This window comes from Peromyscus leucopus, chromosome 8b (assembly GCF_004664715.2).
Source record: "Peromyscus leucopus breed LL Stock chromosome 8b, UCI_PerLeu_2.1, whole genome shotgun sequence".
NCBI classification, from domain to species: domain Eukaryota; kingdom Metazoa; phylum Chordata; class Mammalia; order Rodentia; family Cricetidae; genus Peromyscus; species Peromyscus leucopus.
The window spans coordinates 33,143,042-33,162,951 of record NC_051086.1 but is presented as its reverse complement, the minus strand read 5'-3'; the positions used below and the strand labels follow the sequence as shown (position 1 = coordinate 33,162,951).

General features: G+C 42.2%; 1 protein-coding gene across 3 annotated transcripts in view; it reads right to left on the bottom strand.

The window, feature by feature from the left end:
- The window catches only part of Rnf130 (ring finger protein 130), a 109,726-nt gene that overhangs the window by 50,477 nt on the left and 39,339 nt on the right, over positions 1-19,910 (bottom strand). For all 3 annotated transcript variants that reach the window (XM_028855006.2, XM_028855008.2, XM_028855007.2), the window contains exon 3: positions 4,198-4,448. In XM_028855006.2, the coding sequence (XP_028710839.1) occupies positions 4,198-4,448 (251 nt within the window). The remainder of the gene's footprint in view (positions 1-4,197; positions 4,449-19,910) is intronic.

The window sequence follows — 19,910 nt, the reverse complement described above, 5'->3', positions numbered from 1 at the left end:
GAACCAGTTCCTGAGAGTTGTCCTCTGACCTCCACACGCATGTGGTAGGGTGTGTGTGTGTGTGTGCGCGCGCGCGCGCGCGCGCAGGTCTAAATTTACATATCATCTTGGTATCCACATAGTAGTTTTTCAGGAAGACACACTACAAGCTCAGCAGTGGTTCTCATACTACACTACTACACGTAGAGTGATCTGCAGGTAACTACAGCTCCATGCTGGCCAACTTATCCAGACTATGTGGCTCTCCTGAGCGGCATGTTCTGTAGAAAGAATAGCATCAAGACAGAATTCTGTGAGGAAATCTCAGTTTTCCCTTCAGTTCAGTTTTTTTCTTGCTAACAGTTCAGGCTGCTTTTTAAAACAGCCTAAGGTTCCAACCAGTTGAGCTGCTGCCACCTTCACATTAAACTTTCATGAGCTCAGCTTTTTAAGCCACATAAAAATTTCATCAAGCATTTCTCCACCTTAGGGAAAACGGAAGGAGGAAAAAAGGTCAGAACATCACTTTCCACTAAAGTATTGTCTGGAGAGGGATGCTTTGAAAGGAGCTGCAAGGAACGCTGGGAAACAAGCATCCTTTGTGGCCTGTGGCAGATGGTGAGTTTTTTACTCCTTCATCACAATCAGGCCCCACGGAGGGTGCTAATTAATGCGAGATCATCAAATACCAGGCTCCCAAGACAACTGTGAATGTTTCAAAGGCCTTTGGATGTGCCCCATTCAGCTCTAATATTATCACTGGTTTTCTGATTAAAATGTTTTCAGAAGAACTCCTGATTATTCTACTTTTGGTGTTCCATATGGCATTTAATAATATTTATTAATTATTCATATGGTATTTAATAATAATAAACCCAAATCTTCAATCTTTTTTTTTAAAGCTAGCGCACACTGTCATTCCAGAGAAAGAGGAAGGGCTGTCTAGGGCCTTGGCCTTGAATGGACACTGGGTACTGAGCTCTCTGGGCTCCCTTACTGCCCTGCCCCGCCGATTCCCAACAATGTGCTACAGAAGTCTTCAGCCCAGTACTGCCTGCAGGATCAGCCAAAGAAAAGCCTGACTGTCCTAATCAAAATACCTGGAAAGGAGGGGACTCTCGTCTGAAAACCTTCAGAGCTTTGTCTGCTCTATTTTAGCCAAATGCCAAAGAGAAAATTTTACTCTTCCCCCAGTCTGGCACTAGGTGCCCTCAGTGGGAAGGTGATCTCCCAACCCTACCTGCTCACAGGAGCAAGCGGAGTGCACAGAGCTGACATCTCCAGGACGTGCCCCAATGGCAGAGCACACATGCTCTGCTGCATACATTAAGCACCATGATTAACCACACCTGGGTCATAAGCAAGTCTAAGAATTAGAAAAGAACTGAAAGTCTTTCTCTGATCATAATGCGAGCAAATAGGCACCATTAGCACTCCTTCCCAGCACTCTGTAAACAAGGGGAACGAAGCACTTCTCAACACACAGGTTAAAGAAGAAATTGTCAAGTGAAAAAACACGAGGCTGAGCGCTGGTGCACAGCTACTTTCCCAGCACTGGGGGGCCGGAGGGAGGAGAATGAGGAACTGAATGAAAGAAAGCCCATGTCAAAATCTGTGAGGCAGAGCCTTAGCACTTCTTCAGAAGTGCAGAGAGAAGTTTATAGCACAAAATACTTGCATCAGCAGAGAGGCAGCTTCAGACAAACGAACTGTAGACTTGACTCTAAAATGTAATAAATACTTTAAACATTTAGAAGCAAGGAGAAAATCTCTGTGAGACAAAGAGCTTTTTACAATTGACACCAAAAGTACAGTTTCAAGGGAAAATTCACAAATTAAACTTTATCAAAATTAGAAAACCCCCCAACACTTTGTGTTTCAAGACTGTTAAAGTGGTTGACTAGCCAAAGTATAGAGCAGTGCAAAGCACTACTATCTCTACAACACACAGAGTCTAAAAACTCAATAGCAGGGAGCCAGAAAGCTGGCTCAGTGGTAAGAGCACTGGCTGCTCTTCCAGAAAACCTGAGCTTGATTCCTATTTCCCATATGATGGCTCACAACTGCCTGTAACTCCAGCTCCAGAGAATCTGACACCCTCCCTGGGCTCCTTGAGCATTGTATACACGTGGTACACAAACATACATCCAGATAAACATATAAAATATAAATAAATCAAATCTCTTAAAAAAATCCTTTACAGTAAAAGACAAAAACAATCCAGGAAGAATATGGCAACAGACTCAAGTGGACATTTCCCTGAAACACTGGAAAAGATGACCCGGGTGGGGAGATGGCTGTCAGCACAGTGTCTGCCACACAACCATGAGGCCCTGCATCTGCATCTCAGCAGCCACAAACCTGGGTGCAGTGGGACACATGTGTGACCCCAGCACACTCAATTCTGACCTCTGCCTTCCACATATATGCATATGTACTTACACAGAAGAATCACACATGCACGTATGCAAGATGTTCAATTATGGCCACTGGAGAAATGGACATTACAGTAACAAAAAGAGAAATGTATACCAAATGCCATCAAGACACGGAGGAACTGGATCAGTCACACACTGCCAGCAGGAAGGTAAAATGATGAAGCCACTTTGGAAAAGGACATCTTTTTTTTTTTTTTTTTTAAATACTAAACTAGCCACCAGGTGGTAGTGGCACACACCTTTAATCCCAGCACTTGGGAGGCAGAGGCAGGTGGAGCTCTGTGAGTTCGAGGCCAGCCTGGTCTACAGAGCAAGTTCCAGGACAGCCAGGGCTGTTACACAGAGAAAACCAGTCTTAAAAAACAAATAAGAAAAAAAAAAAAAAAAAAAAAAACCAAAAAAACTAAACATTTACTTACATTGTGTTCAGAAGTTATATTTTTATTCCAGGAAATAAAAAAATCTCATGGTCAGACAAAAACTTGGACACAAGTATTCATAGCTGTTTTCTTACACCCTCAAATTGAAAATAATTCAGCTATCCTTCAATGAGTGAGTGGCTAAGTAAATTAGAGTACATCCACACTATGGAATACTATGCACCAATAAAAAGAGTTACCAATGTACACAGCTAGTAAGGACTTAGGACTTCAAGAGAACCATGCTGAATGAAGATGAAGAAACTTAGCTCTCCAGATAAAGTGTATACGACACTCCTTTTTGTTTTGTTTTTTTGTTTTTGTTTTTCAAGACAGATTTCTCTGCATAGCTCTGATAGCTCTGGCTGTCCTGGAACTAGTTCCCTGTAGACCAGGCTGGCCTTGAACTCACAGATATCTGCCTGCCTCTGCCTCCCAGTGCACTCATCACCACCACCACCTGGCTATACAACATTCTTGAAATGACAACACCAGAGATGGGGAACAGGTTAGTGGTGGTGAAGGGTTAGGGGAAGAGGGAGTCTCTGGTTATGAGACAACAGATGACCTTTTCCGTATAGCTTGACTGTGGTGAGCTCATGACTCTGCATGTGATGGAGTTGACCAGAAGCACACATGCACATAAATGAGCACAAATTACACAGGACAGCTCTGAAGACATCAGTGGACTCAGCAACAGCAGTGGACCTGTGCTGTGATATTACTATAGTAAGGCAAGAGGACATGACTGGGGAAATGGATCTCTACTGCTTCTGATAAATCACAGACAGCAAAGCTACCATTACCTTAACACTTAAAGAGAGCTGGTGAAGCTGACAGTCTGGATGGAGCCATGAGATACGTCAGACTGACAAGTACAAAACACCTGACCTGTGCTCTCCTGAGAAGCCAGTGTCAGGAAACAGTAAAAAGACAGCACAACCGAAGTAACCCACATTCTGACCTAACCAACCGGAGATTTTCTCTGTTATCAAGGACACATTTGAGCAGAGCTGGAGAATCTGAGAGAGCCTATAGGTTAAGAAACGTGTCAAAAAAAGTTCATTTACTGAGATAATAATACCGCGGTTATGTGAAGCAATGTCTTCTTTCTTTCTTTTCGTCTTCTTTTTTTTAAAACTGAAATGGAGTGTAGCTCAGACTGGCCTGGAACTCATTGTGTGGCCCAGCTGGCCTCAGACTCCTGAGTGTAGGTTATCACAGGTGTGCACCACCACTCCTGACATGTTTTTATTTTGTTGTTGGTTTTGTTTTTAAATATATTATAAAAAGAAGTATTTAAGCTGCATGATCATAGGATCCTCACGGATTATGGCTGGTTAGAGTACTAGTTAGCTCACCTGATTCCTGTCGCGAGCATTTGTGTACCTGATCTTCTGAATGAAGTAGAATATGAGCCACGCTGAAGAAATAATCATCAAAACAATAAAGGATATTGACACGAAGACTAGAGAGCCACGGCTGAAGTTCTTTGGCGGCATTCGAGTTCCAACAGCTATTGTCATTTGTACAGAGATGTTTTTCTCCAGATAACTCAAAATATCCTTACCCCTCAATTCTGTTATCATGACAGCAATAATATCTCCCGTGCCTGTAATGTAAAACAAATACACAGACTCAAGTGACATCTGAAATTCATAGAGACAAATAAATATACATCTATGTTCCCTAGAGGAATTACCATAATTTCTGCTACTGAGAAAGGTTTGCAGACTCCACTGTTGAGCTGACATGAGGCTGCAGCTGTGCACACTGACAGGAGCGGGAACACAAGCAGTACTCCAGACAAACAGGCGAGGCATAGAACAACTATAGTCCAGCATGAGCTGCCTTACAGCTGCATCGAGAACATTATGAAGCCAGCCACCTGTGTCTTAATCAGGGTGGGTCTACAGCAAAAGATCTTGAGAAAAGTGCTGTCACTTATGGTATGAATAGGTGGTCCTTGCACTAATCATTCTGACATGCACTGCTGAGCAACAACTGTGCATAGAACTAGTACAGGGAATAGAAAGAAGCACGTCTTAGGACACACACTTGGCGACAGAGTGACTTAACTGGTAACACTTGAAACTAACTTTGGTCTTCTGTCTAGCGCTAACAGGAGTAAAGCTCCTTCCAGAGCCCTTCTGGATCAAAAACTTACAATTTTCCCTACCCAAAATGGAGACAGTATCTCATGTTGCCCAGGCTGGCCTCAAACTTGAATATTTTGTCCCAGACTCCCATCATGTCTAACCATGCTCAGTGCACTCAAATCCTCTAGGCAGGTCCAAGTTTTAAATTTCTGGACTAGTACCCAGAATGGAACCCAAAGCCTTCAGCTTCTAATAGCTGTTTAGAAGTCTGCCCACAGGCACAAATTATGTAAATTAATCACAAGGATGGTTCGGTTGTTTTTCTAAGTCCTTTTCTTATATGGCTTCCAGGGACAGTAATAAGTCAAAGCAAGTAGTTACTTCTCCAAGGATATCATGGATCACTAGCCCGCCTGTCCTCATTTTAAGGAGACAAGGAAGCTTCTCTACTACATGCAACTGTCAGCAGCTGTCCTTTCTAAAGGGAAAGTTAAGTGTGACAACATGCAACTTTTATAATGCATCTTTTCCAAAGAACCTGGAGAAAAACTGGAGGCTAGGCTTCCCATTTTATTTTGGGAAAGAGAAAATTATAACCACTATGTGAAGTATGAAGAAGGGTTGTGCATCCAAATATAAAATATCCCCTAAAAACAAGCAAGCAGAGTACCCCCAAAACTTGACCTTTTGAAAGCTCCTTTAATGAATATTACAAAATATTTATTTGGTTTTATATATTTTGTTATGTTTAGCAGTCAAGATGACATGCAACAGAAACTCAGTAACAAAAGTTTTAAGAAAAATACAGCCCAATGTATTGTATTCAAAACTGTTTTAGTCATTTTATCAGCATAGTAGTTTATCAGTTTATTTTTATTTTTTGCTTTAAAAATGTATAAACAAAAACAAAACTGCAAAATTAAAGTTAGCATTATTAAATTAATACCTGCCTCTGGCCAGTAAGTTAAAAAAGAAATCATAAAACACTGCTAAACCAGTTTAAATTTCCATCTAGAACCTTAAGTTTGTGCTTTTACAATGTTCATCAACAGGCATGATCTGTGGTGTAGGATACCAGGTATGGCTATAAAGTAACTGAGACGGATCCCACAAACGACATATGACAATCAGTCTCATTGCTTTATAATCACACCAAGTACAAGTGGTTTTAGAAATCAGTTCTGAGGCTCCCTCTTGAAGACTCAAGCTGGAAAGTAGTGGGGAGAGCTGCACAGGTAGCCAAGGGAACCAATCCAGTAATTTCCTTAACCGAACACTAAATGGACGAGTCAACTAATCTCAACAGGAGAGCTGTTTGGGAAAGAAACATTTAATTAGTTCAACATCAGTCAATATTCATTGAGCACATACCATGGTCAAGGTTTTCTTCCACTTCTTTTAATTTTCATTTTTCCTTTCACTTCTTAAAGGATAAGGAAATTATCTGATCTTAACTGACATGTGAAAAAGGAATCTACTCTCAGGAGGTCAAGAGTACATGAATCTTGGGATAGCCGTATCATCCCAGCACAAGGGAAGAGACTGGGAAGTGCTGGCAAGGGAGACTAAAAGTGATGGAATAAAAAAGTCATCCAAGCACATCCAAATACTAGTGGAGGCAGTGGTCTGTTACAGACCTGATAAAGTACACTGCAGACCCTTTCTTCCCAACACCGACAGCTAGGACAGCAGGACTCAAAGAACCTAACTTAAGATGGCTCAGACACTTTACACATTTGAGGATGGAGGCTAAAGAGATGGCTCAATGGTTAAGAGCACTGGCTGCTTTTGCAGAGGGTGGAGTTTGATTCCCAGAACCCACATGGCAGCTCATAACCACTGTAATTCTAATTCTAAAGGGAACTGACACTCTTCTGGCCTTTAAGGGCTCTTGCACACAAGGTGCACACAGTCTCATGTAGGTACACACACATATACAAAAAAAAAAAAAAAAAAAAAAAAAAGATCTTGGGAGTGTTGGTCCATATTCAGGAGGGATGACGACAGAGGAAATTTAACACTCAGGATGAAATCAGAATCAGAATAGCAGTGATTGGCAGGAGAGAAGGATTCATTAAACTAGAATGATGAAAACAATTTAAGCAGACATAAAATATGTGTTAAGTCCATCACTACACCTATGTTCTGCAACACCAAGACATAGCTTTGGAATTCCATGAGTTTCAACAATCAGGCATCTATGCATCACTCTTCCATTGCTGTGATAAAACAGTGTGGCCAAGACAATTTACAGAAGGAAGGGTTTATGTGGCTTACAGTTCCAGAGGGAACGAGTCCATCATAGCAGGGAAACATGGCAGCAAACAGCAGGCATGGCAGCAGGAACTGGATGCTAAGAGCTCACACCTTCTTTTTTAAAAGTTGTTCATTTTAATTTCAATTATGTATTTATGTGTGGGCTTGTGCACGTCAGTTGCAGCTGCCTGAGGAGGCCAGGAAGGGTCATCAGATCCCCTAAAGCTGGAGTTACAGGCAGTTGTGAGAGGCCTGACGTGGGTGCTAGGAACCGAACTCAGGCGCTCTGCAAGAGTAGAATGTGCTCTGAACCTCTGAGTCATCTCTCGAGTCCCACATCCTGAACCACAAGCACTAAGCTGAGAGAGCAACAGTAAATGTCAGGAGTTTAAACTCTCAAAGCTGGACTCCACATGTACCTCCTCCAACAAAGCCACACCTCCAGAACCTCCCCAGATGGCACCATCCACTGGGGACCAAGTGTTTAAATATATGCACCTACGGAGGACTTTCTCATTCAAACCGCCACAGAGTATTAATTTCTTTGAGCTGATGATCAAATGAAGACTACTGTAATCCTTGCTTTTAGTTACTTATAAAAACTTTTATTTTACTTTTTAAATTAAATATTCATTTACTTAATTTTATACTTATGTATATGTTTGTATATCTGTGCCATGTGTATGTTGGTACCTGTGGAGGCCAGAAGAGGGCGTTGGATTCCCTGAAGCTGGAGATACAGGTGATTGTGAGCTGCCCAATGTGGGTTCTGGGAATTAAACTCAGGTCCTTTGGAAGAGCAGCAAGCACTCTTAACTACTGAGCCATCTCTCCAGCCCTCCAACTTATTCTTTTTTGTACCTTAGTGTGGCTACTTAAATTAGCAATTCTTTTCTTCCTCTTCTTATTGAGAACTTTCTTTTCTTTTTTCTTCATAATTTATTTTTATTCGATATGCATAGGTATTTGCTTACATGTATGCCTGTGTGAAGGTGTCTGAAACTAGAGTTATAGACAGTTGTGAGCTGCCATGTGGGTGCTGGTAACTGAACCTGGTCTTCAGAAGAGCAGTCAGTGCTCTTAACTGCTGAGCCATCTCCCCAGCCCCTGTATTCTGAGAATTTTCAAATGGAACAGTTTCAACATTATGGGAACATTTATGTACCTTTGTTTAGGTTTGCAAACAGAAAACACTTTGGCCTTTCTACATGTATTTCTTTTTGCTGGACCAATTGAGAACAAACTACAACCAATAGGACATTTCAATCTTTAATTAGCGCCGGGTAGTGGCAGCACAAGCCTTTAATCCCAGCACTCGGGAGGCAGAGGCAGGCAGATCTCTGTGAGTTCGAGGCCAGCCTGGTCTCCAAAGTGAGTTCCAGGAAAGGCACAACACAGAGAAACCCTGTCTTGAAAAACCAAAATAATAATAATAATAATAATAATAATAATAATAATAATAATAATTTAGCAATATCTACTAAGAACAAGGTTATTTCAGATACCCACAATTTATTAATTCTACTAAAAATTACTTCTGATAAAATAATATAGTATTTAATACACTTTATATTAAAATATTCTGATTCAGCCTAATAATTTAACCAAGGGCTGTGGATACTGCACCTGGCTATCTTGTCTCATTATAGTTTCCTTTGATCTAAAATAGTTTCTCAGTAATTTTTAGTCCACTGTTCATGAAACTGACTTAAAAAATATATAGATTTTATTTATTCACTGTATGTGTGTGTACACGTGCCATGATGTGGTTGGGGTGAGAGGAAAACTTACAGGAGTTAGTTTTCTCTTTCCACCATGTGGACCCCAAGGGACAGAACTTAGGTTGCTAGGCTTGTTCGGAAGTGCCTTTGGGTCTCGCCAGCCCTGTTTTTATTTTTCTTTTTTTTTTGGTTTTTCGAGACAGGGTTTCTCTGTATAGCTTTGCGCCTTTCCTGGAACTCACTTGGTAGCCCAGGCTGGCCTCGAACTCACAGAGATCCGCCTGCCTCTGCCTCCCGAGTGCTGGGATTAAAGGCGTGCGCCACCACCGCCCGGCGTCTGTTTTTATTTTTCAAGACAAGGTGTTACATAGCCCAGGCTGGCCTCAAAACTTGCCATAGCTGAAGACCACCTCATGGTCCTGATACTCCTGCCTCCACCCAATGGGACTACAGGTGTGAACCACCGAGCTGTCTGTGCTGCCCTTACTGAAGAGTCTAAGGCAGATATTTTTTCTTTCATTTTTTTTTTATTAAGAAATTTTCTACTCACTCCAATACTATCCACAGATCTCCCCTCCCCCCACCCCAGCCATCTTTCCCAAGCCACCCACATCCCCACATCCCCCAAATCGAGGTCTCCCATGGGGAGTCAGCAGAGCCCAGCACACTGAGCCTAGGCAGGTCCAAGCCCCTTCCCACTGCACCAAGGCTGTGCAAGGTGTCACACCACAGGCACCGGATTCCAGAAGCCTGCCCATAAAACCAGGGACAGATCCTGATCCCACTGCCTGGGTGCCCCACAAACAGTTCAAGCTGAACAACTGTCTTCCGTATCCAGAGGGCCTAGTTCAGTCCCATGGGGGCTCCACAGCCACCAGTCCACAGTTCATGGGCTTCCACTAGTGTGGCCAGTCCTCTTTGCACGTCCTCCCATCATGATCTCGACATCCCTCGCCTGCAGTATCTCTCCTCTCTCTCATCAATTGGATTCCCAGAGCTCAGCCTGGTGCCTGGCCTTGGATCTCTGTATCTGCCTCCATCAAAGGCTCTATGATGACAGCTAGGTTATTTGCTAGGCTGGTCACTAGAGTAGACCGGTCCAGGCACCCACTGGACCACTGCCAGCAGACCAAGGTGGGGTCAACCTTGTGGATTCCTGAGAGCCTCCCCAGCACCCTGCCTCTTCCTATTTCCATGATGTCCTCATCTATCATGGTTATCTTCCTCCCTGCCCTCCCACTCTGTCCCTGTTCCAGCTTGACCCTCCCATTTCCCTATGTTCTCATCCCCCACTCCTCGCCCTCTGCCACCGCCTCCACACCCAGTCCACTTATCCACTCTCATCCACTTCTCCTTCACAGGGTCATCCATGTGTCTCTCCTAGGGTCTTTCCCTGTTAGCTAGCCTCTCCAGAGTTGTGGGTTGCAGTCTGGCCATCCCTTCCCTCACATTTAGTATCCACTTATGAGTGAGTACATACTATGTTTGTCCTTCTGAGTCTGGGTTACCTCACTCAAGATGATATTTTCTAGTTCCATCCATTTGCCTGTAAATTTCATGATATCATTGTTTTTTTTTTAAACTGCTGAGTAGTACTCCATTGTGTATATGTGCCATATTTTCTTTATCCATTCTTCAGTTGAGGGGCATCTAGGTTGTTTCCAGGTTCTTTCTATTACAAATAATGCTGATATGAACATAGATGAGCATGTGTCCTTGTGGTAAGATTGAGCATTCCTTGGGTATATGCCCGAGTGGTATAACTGGGTCCTGAGGAAGACTTATTCCCAATTTTCTAAGAAACCACCATACTGATTTCCAGAGTGGTTGTACAAGTTTGTATTCCCACCAACAGTGAAGGAGTGTTCCCCTTGCTCCACATAAGCTGTCGTCAGTGTTTTTGATCTTAGCCATTCTGACAGGTGTAAGGTGGCATCTCAGAGTTGTTTTGATTTACATTTCCCTGATGACTAAGGATGTTGAGCAATTCCTTAAATGTCAGCCATTTGATATATTTTTTTTTAAATGCCTTTCTCTTTGGGCTTATTTGATCAGTTCCTGATGGATGTTCTCTTATCGTTGGTAAGAGAGCTATGAGGTAATCCCTTCCTTCCTTTCCTCCCTCCCTCTCCAGGGAATCACCTCAGGAAACAAATGGTGGTTTTACTTTTATTACTGATGGCAAACTTTATGACTTGAGTAACTAGTACCTGACAGATTTTATTATAAATAAATGTATTTCTATTAATTAATAAGCAATCTGTAAAGTAATACTTTCTGATCATGTGAATAGCTAGAGCCTCAAAAGCTTTTACTCAATGCTCACAGCATCCACTGATGAAATAATTACTATAATGACATCTATCAAACTGTTATTTTCTAATCTCCAGAAGTGATTCTGTCATCAGAGCCATTTACAATATTTTCTGTTCATCTTCCCCACCCCCATGAAAACACAAAATGAAGCTGGGCCTGGTGTGCACTTGTAATCACAGCTCCTCAGGAGGCTGAGGCAAGAGGCTGGCAAGTTCAAGGGAAGCTTAGTTAACTCAACAAGACATTATCTCAAAATAAATAAAAATAAAAACGGAGGGTTAAGGTGTGGCTCAGTTGAGAGAAAGCTTGTCTAGCATGCACAAAGCCCGGGGTTTGATCCCCAGCACCACACAAAATCAGACATGATAGTTCATGTTTGTAACCCCAGTACGCAGAAGGTAGAAGGGTCAGAAGTTTAAGGTCATCCTCAGCTACACATCAATTATGAGGCCAGCCCGCATACACAAGACTCTTTCTCCAAAAGCAATAATAAAATAGTTAAAAAGAAGCAGGGTATGGTGGATCATGTTTATAAAATCAGCATTGGGGAAGGTGAGGCAGGAGGATTACATTGAGTTACAGGATAGCCTGAGCTACAGAGTAACATACTGTCTCAAAAACAACAATAAATAAACAGTAAATGTAAAGGAGCTGAGGCATAGCTCAGCAGCAGTGGAAAGTGCAGCATGTGTAATATTCTAGTTCAAGTCCCAGGATCACAAAAGCTACTACCACCAATGGCCGCAGAGCTGCTGGGCTATCTGTCTTTCTGAAAGACACCTGATTACCAGATATTCTATAGTCCAATGAGAAAAAAGGATGAGTGGAAAAATACCACACTGCCATAATTATGCCTACAATAAAATCAACTTTAAGGTGCCAAATTAGGAACCTTGGAACTATCCTCCTTTTGGTCTCTGGAATCAGAGACTGTAATCTGAGAAACCCTTCTGAACATCAGTTTCTCTTTTCAAATAGTTTGGTACTGACTGCAAATTTCATGATAGATGGTAACAAATGCTATAGCTGATGAGTTTATCTATTGTTATTCACAGAAAGTAAAAGGAGGAACTCACAATCCTACTACAGAATGTAGGACTCCGTTCCCTTTTCAGCTGTTCCCTACTAGCTCAGGAACACTCAGCTACTTGCAGACCAACACTACCCTCCCCTCCTGATTCCAAGAAGATTCAGCTTCAGCTCCAAGAGTGAGTCTCCCAGGAGGAAAGAACAGATTCCTTCCTTTTACCTTGCCTTGCATTAAGTCTCTTGACTAGCCCAGTGCAGCTGGGATGCAGGAAGAGGGGCTGGGGGAGCTAGCTGAGGTCTCAGACTACAAATAGAGAAAGGCAGTTCAGCTGTTCTGCTGCAAGCTTACCTGCTTTCTAGAAAATCCCATCTCTGTGGAAGATCCCACTCAAAACAGGCCAACAGTTGAATCTGTCTGTAACATTCAAGTCACCATGCAAAGCTCTAGAGAGTTTCAAAACCCACAGATAGGCAATTTCAGGAAACTTCACTTTCATAGTAAGCACCCTCGAGTTACACCAGGTAGTTACTGGCAACAGCAGGAGAGTTATTCCTGCAGAGCCCAGTGATCTTTCATATGTTAACCAGAACACCACAAGCTAAGTGAAAGAGATTTAAATCTCCTCAAAGTTTTAGAATGGCTAGTGAAATGACAGGTGTAATTCAGGGGTTTTCTACAGCACTCTGTTCATCTGTCAAGAGACAGCCAAACCCCACACTGCCCCCACCTGTCTCAGTCACCTGTCTCAGTCTCGTCTGTTCACGGATGGCTCCACTGGCTTAAGTCCTTAGCTGTGTATGTAGTTTTTCCTTTTTTCACGTTTGGCAGGCATCTTAGTTACTTCTCTATTGCTCTATCAAAACACCATAACCAAGATGACTTAGAAAAGAAAGCTGTTCATTGGGCTTATGGTTTCAGAGGGTCAGAGTCCACGATAACAGAGCAAAGGCATGGTGGCAGGGACAGCTGAGAGCTCACACCCTGATCTGTAAGAAGGCAGAGAGCCAGTCTTTTTTTTTTTTTTTTTTTTTTCCAGAGCTGAGGACCAAACCCAGGGCCTTGTGCTTGCTAGGCAAGCACTCTACCACTGAGCTAAATCCCCAGCCCTGAGAGCCAGTCTTTTGAAACCCCAAAGCCCTCTCCCAATGAGACACCTCTTCTAAGAAGGCCACACCTCCTATTCTCCCCAATCGTATGAACCCATGGGGGGCATTCTCATTCAAACCACCACAACCAGGGTGTAGTTCAGTGCCAGAGTACTTGCCCAGCCAGCTTGAGGCAAGAGGGGGGCATGGCAGTAATTTCAATAGATTCAAGGATGGTTGTTTCAATGATAGATCTCTTCCCGAGATTTGTTACTCGTTTCTCAAAACACAGCTTTGACCTGTCACTCTTGTTCAAAAGCCTTTGCTGTTTCCTTCCTGTAAAGTTAAAATCCAAATTCCTCAGCCTAACATTCAAGAAATCTGGAGAACCAAATGGTTCACAGGGTATCTGGTGAGCCATATTTTGGACAGTCTTTGCCCCGGTGAAACTGCTGGTCAAGGTAACCCATTCTAGGGCTGGAGAGATGGCTCAGCTGTTAAGAGCACTGGCTGCTCTTAACAGGACTCAGGTTTGGTTCCCAGCACCACATAGTGGCTCACAGATGTCTAACTCCAGTTCCAGGGGACCTAACACCCTTTCTGGCCTCTGAGGACACCAGGTACACATGTGGTGCACATGCATACATGAAGATAAACACATAATACAATCTTTAAGAAAACTTAAAAGTGACTGGTAGTGGTTTGTTTAAGGAGATCGCATAGTGGACTCAAGAGGAAAAAGATGGAGAATGTGCCGAAGAAACTGGAAATTTCAAGAAAGCAAAATGAAAGGAGAGGGGAGACAAGGCAGAGGCAGTGATCAGAAAGCAAGATACTGAGTTTGAGACTTGAGATGAACAGTTCAGTGAGGTGAGAAGGCCCACGAGAACAGCTATGGGATCAGGTCCCGGAAGAAATGAATGGTCGAAGGACCCGAGGAGGAAATCTCTTTAGGTTAAAATGTTCACCTGAAGTTGCTCAGGGTTACAGCAGAACTATGAGTGGATAAATAGCTGAGAGTCAAGACATGCGATGTATGGAACAAGGCAGTAAACGATGACAGAGGGAGCGTGGATCTCATGACACTGGAAGATCCAGTTCTGTCATGGAAGTGCACTGGCATCAAAGCAGCTGTGGTGGAGTTAGGATGATGACATCCACATCCACCCAAATCCACAAATCTCACAGCACCAACTGAAGACTACAGGGGAGCCAACCCTGACTGCTACCAAGGGAGGTCTCAGTCACTGATGGCTCACTAGGACACGAGACTAGGTTATCTTCAAAAAGACTAAGGTCCACTGAGCCCATGTTCCTTTACTCCTTGGAAAAGAAATTCTTCAGTCTCACACAGTAAAGCTAAAAGACAATATACAGAGCTCTACAGTTTTTTGGTGGTTTTGTTTTGTTTTGTTTTTCAAGACAGGGTTTCTCTGTAGCCTTGGCTGTCCTGGAATTCACTATGTAGATCACCAGGCTGGCCTCAAACTTGCAGAGATCTGTCTGCCTCTACCTCCTGAGTGCTGCCCGGCTTGTGCTGTATAGTTTTATGTCAACTTGACACAAGTTGTAGTCATCTGAGAGGAGGAAACCTCAATTGAGAAAATGCCTCCAGAAGATAGGGCTGTAGGCAGGCCTGTATGGCAATTTCTTAGTGATTGATGGAAGAGGGCCCAGCCCATTGTGGGTGGGTCTACCCCTGGGCTTATAGTCCTGGGTTCTATAAGAAAGTAGGCTGAGCAAACCAAGAGGAGCCAGCCAGTAAGCAGCACCCTTGCATGGCCTCTGTATCAGCTCCTGCCTCCAGGTTCCTGCCTGTTTGAGTTCCTGTCCTGCCTTCATTCAATGATGAACAGTGATGTGGAAATATAAGCCAAATAAGTCCTTTCCTCTCCAAGTTGTTTTTGGTCATGGTGTTTCATCACAGCAATAGTAACCCTAGCTAAGACAAGCACTTAAATGCCAACTCTTGTTTTTCTCACATTACCTCTTGACTGTGTGAGTTTACTTGGTAATCTTGGCCTGGGTCTTTCTGTGACTTAAAAATGAAGAGATGGTAGGAACAAAGACCTATATACATCTCAGTTTCTGGCTGAAAGATTTTGGAGTGGTGACCCATAAGCAACAGATTATAAGAACCCTGCAAATACCAGCCTTTTCAAGGTAACCAGTTTTAGCTACAGGTAGTTAAAGTATAAAGAAAATCTTCTTTGCCCAAATAAAGACTTCCAAATGCCCATCCATGGCTAAATGTCATCCATAACTCTTGGCTCTGTTCTTAAATAAAGCAGCACCAAGTACATTATATCTCATCTACTGATGGTACAAACAACATCAACTGTTTTTTTTAAAGATGTATTTATTTATTATGTATAAAGTATTCTGCCTTCATGCCAGGAGAGGGCACCAGATCTCATTATAGATGGTTGTGAGCCACCATGTGGTTGCTAGGAATTGAACTCAGGACCTCTGGAAGAGTAGCTTAACCTCTGAGCCATCTCTCTAACCACAACATCAACTGTTAAGGTACAACACTGCACATCGTGAAGGGAAAGTCATGTCAATAAATCATAAGTTGGCATTGACTTTAAGAAACATTCCAATTTCAAACTGCGTGTTCCAGAAGCAATGAAAACCCCCTTCCCACACAACAGTCTTTCAACTATTCAAAAACACCTTGCCTGGAGCCCTACTTCTGGCTCCCCCTACCCCTCACCCCCTGGCAAAGGAACTATTCATAGAGTGCCCCCCTCAAGTTGTCCCCTCTGAGTTCTAGGCCATCAAGGGCTACATAAGTTACGGACCTTGTCTCAAAACAAAGCAAAACAATAAAAGCCCCCAAACTTCCATTGGTATATATACCGCAGTTTGCATCCATTCATTTGCTGATGGACACATGGACTGGTTCTGAAGCTTGACTACTGTGATGACTGCTGCAATCACGTGCTGACTTGGATTCCCTCAGATACACTCACACGGTGGTACAAGTGCATGAGATAGTTGTTCTATATTTAGTTTTTGGGGAACATCCATGCTGATTTCCATAGTGGCTGGACTAATCTGCATCCCCACTGGTTCCTTGCCATCCTACCTCCCCTAGCAGCCTCACCAGCACTTAAGGGGTGAGATGGAATCTCAATGTAGTTTTCATATATATTTTCCAACTCATTAATTTTAAAAAATACAAAACTTTCAGAAAAGTTGGAAATATCTATTTATTTAAAACCTAGAACCTTTGAGGGCGAGTTGCTGGCCTGATGACTCATTTCATTATCCTAGATATGGAGTATATATTTTCCTATACACATACAAAGACATACACACACACACACACAGGGAGGGGGAGACAGAGGCAGGGAGGAGAGGGAGAAGGAAAGAACCCCTCCAAAGTAAGAATGGATACAAATGGATATATCATACCATCTCATTTCAGAATCTTTTTCCTGTCTCCCCAGTTTCCCCAATAAAGCCCTTTATAGAAGTGTAGATCAGAGTTGTCCAAAGGACTTAGCCATTAGGTTTTTAAAGACACTGTCAGTTTCAAACAATCACTCAGTCTTTCTTTGATGTTGATGACCTTGACAGTTTACAGCTCAGCTACTGTAGAGGGTGCTTCCTCACAGCTAGGTCCAGGTCATGCACCTCTGGCAGGACCAACATAGATGCCATGGTGGGTGCTTTTCACTAGCAGATGGTGCAGTTCTGATCCATCCATTACCAGTGTTTACTCTGATCATCTGTGAAAGCGATGCCCTCCAGACATCTGCACCAGGAAGGCACTCTTTCCCCTGTGTCATCAGGAACTATCTGGGAGGAAGCATTTAGACCAGGCAAATACTCCATTCGTCATGAAATTTCCATTTTCTTTTACCTTTCATATGAGTATGTAGTCACAGATTAAAATACTTACTATCATTGTTCATTTTGACATTCAAATTCCAAGTATACTCACTAGGAGAGCCTGTTTACAGTTTTTCCATCTTATTCTTTTCTAGACAGCAGTATTTTAAGTTTCTTGCTAAAATTAAATGCTAAAAATGAATATAATGCTTCTAATATCAAGAGTAGTGTAAGACTACCACCTCATATTAGAGAATGTCCACAAGGACAAAACCAGGGGTTTTCTTGGTAACCTGGCACACATCAGCCAATAATAATGAAATTAAGGGTCCTAGGATTTCTTCCCTTGAACTCTTCCTTAAGCCAGATATCTCCACAAACCTTTGTTACTGATTTTTAATAAGCCAATTTGCATGTTAACTTAATGAATACTTTATTATTTGTTATTGGTGTTCCAAGATTCTATCTCTTTAGTTTTGTGTCCTTTTCGAGTAAAACTCTTAGATTTATGCTTTGTTATAACTATCTTATAAAATACTTTTAAGTAGGTGGTTAAGCACACAGTCAGGCATTCCAAGCAGGATGATTAAAGCTGGAGGAGAGTAGCCTATATGTTAACTTTCACACCAACCACCAGAACTCTATATATCTCTTAATGTCGTCTAATCTGTAACCTATGAGAAGGATTTCTATTTTGTGTGTAGATGTAGGGGTGTGCATGCATGTGTTCATGAGGATGTGTGCACATGTGTGTGGAGGCCAAAAGTTGACACTGGCTGTCTTTCTCTATCACTCTCTACCTTTTAAAAAAATTCCTTACATTTTAATTTATTATAATTTAGGGGGCATCCATATGTCACTGCACACATGTGGAGGTTAGAGAACAACCCCGAAGAGTTGGTTCTTTCTTTCCCCACCTTTATGTGGGTTCTGAGGATTGACTTCAGGTTATGTCCAGCTTGCCTTGTGAGGCAAGTGCTTTACCTGCTGATCTGTCTCACTGGCTCTCTACTTTTACTTTTTGAAACAGGGTCTCTGGATGAATCTGGGGCCTACAGATCTGGTTAGGCTGACTGGCCAATAAGCTCCAGGGATCTGCCTGTCTCCATACCCCAAGTGCATACATCATAGAACCTGGCTGTTACACATGGGTGCTGGGGATCTAAACTCAGGTCCCTATTTCTAAACTAGAATTCCAAACCTATGCAGATTCTTAATATTACTTTGTCTTCTTCCTCTTCTGTGGCCAGTGGGAAAAGATAAGCACCAGACAGACAATGATATAAATCAATGATGGTTCAAACAAGAAAGAAATAGAGCAGGTCGTACTCAAATACCCATGAGGTAGAAAGAAGGGTTTCTCCAGCCACTTAAGATATGTAAAATCAAGGAAAAGTTAAAAATCTACGGGAAGTTTTTAAATGGATTCATTATATTTATTTTTTGAAGCTATTATTTTTTTTTAACTACTGCTTCAGGGGAAAGATGGCTCAGCAGTTAAAAGCTGCTTTCCCAGAGAACCCAAGTTCAACTCTTAGCACTCACTCTGTGTAGTTCTCAACCACCTGGAACTCCAGCTTCAGGGTGTCTGGCCCTCTTTTGGCCTCTATGAGCATCAGCACAGGTGTGGTATATACTTATAGACATAAACACATACAAATAAAAATAGACCTTAAAAAAACCCACTGTTTTACTGTCTCAGTTTTAGACTCTTTTAATTTTTGTTTTTTGGGGGAGGGGAGGTTTAGACGGTGTTTTTATGTAGCCTTGCTGTCCTGGACAGATTCACTTATTATGTAAACTAGGCTGGCTTTGAACTCAAGAGATCCACCTACCTCTGCCTCTTGAGGGATGAGATTAAAAATGTGTGCCACCACACATGGCACAGTTTTTTTTTTAATGTTTACAAAAATATATGCACTATATAGAAAATACAGGAGAAATATTGGAAACATAGACAAAACTGAACATATAAACTCTGCCTGCCTCACGGTACAATTAAAACTGCAGGCTCACTCTTTTCTGAGGTAATTAAATCCATAGCCAGTAAGAATCTAAACAAACAAACCCAACCAACCCCCTCCCCAAAAAAAAACCCTTAAATGACAAAACAGCAGCATGACTATATTATTCAATCATTCACGGCAAGTGGGTTCATACTGTTGATATGTAAAGGTATTTTTTGCAGTGTGTGGTCGTTTTAAACTAATTTTGTAAGGTATATTTTTATATTCAAAGTCAGTTTTCTGCATTTTATGAAGTATATTTTCTACTCATTGCTAAGTCCTTAAGAACTCATGGAGAAAGGACAAGAGCCAGTCAAGTGCTTCCGTTCAGGAGTCAGAGACCGTAAGACTGCTACTGCTGACTGACATGGAGATTAAAAAGCAACACTATTACTTGGTTAGGAATATCCACACATTCCTAAAGACATACAGGACTAGATGGAGATTCCAACTAGGCAATGATCTGATAAGATTTTATTCAGGCTACTAAAGAGCAGCAGTAAAATCTATATAAAAATCTAAACCAGTAAAACTCAGTCTTAGTTTTCAGACAGATGTGCTCTATTTCTACTATCCAAGAGCCCATAATTCCCTTACACTACCACACACATCCGCTGGCTGCAAACAAAGAACTCATTCTGCTAACTGGAGCTAACAAGTAAAACCACATATTGAACGTCTTTCCTGTCACTGATATCACAGACTCTGCATCGGGAAGATG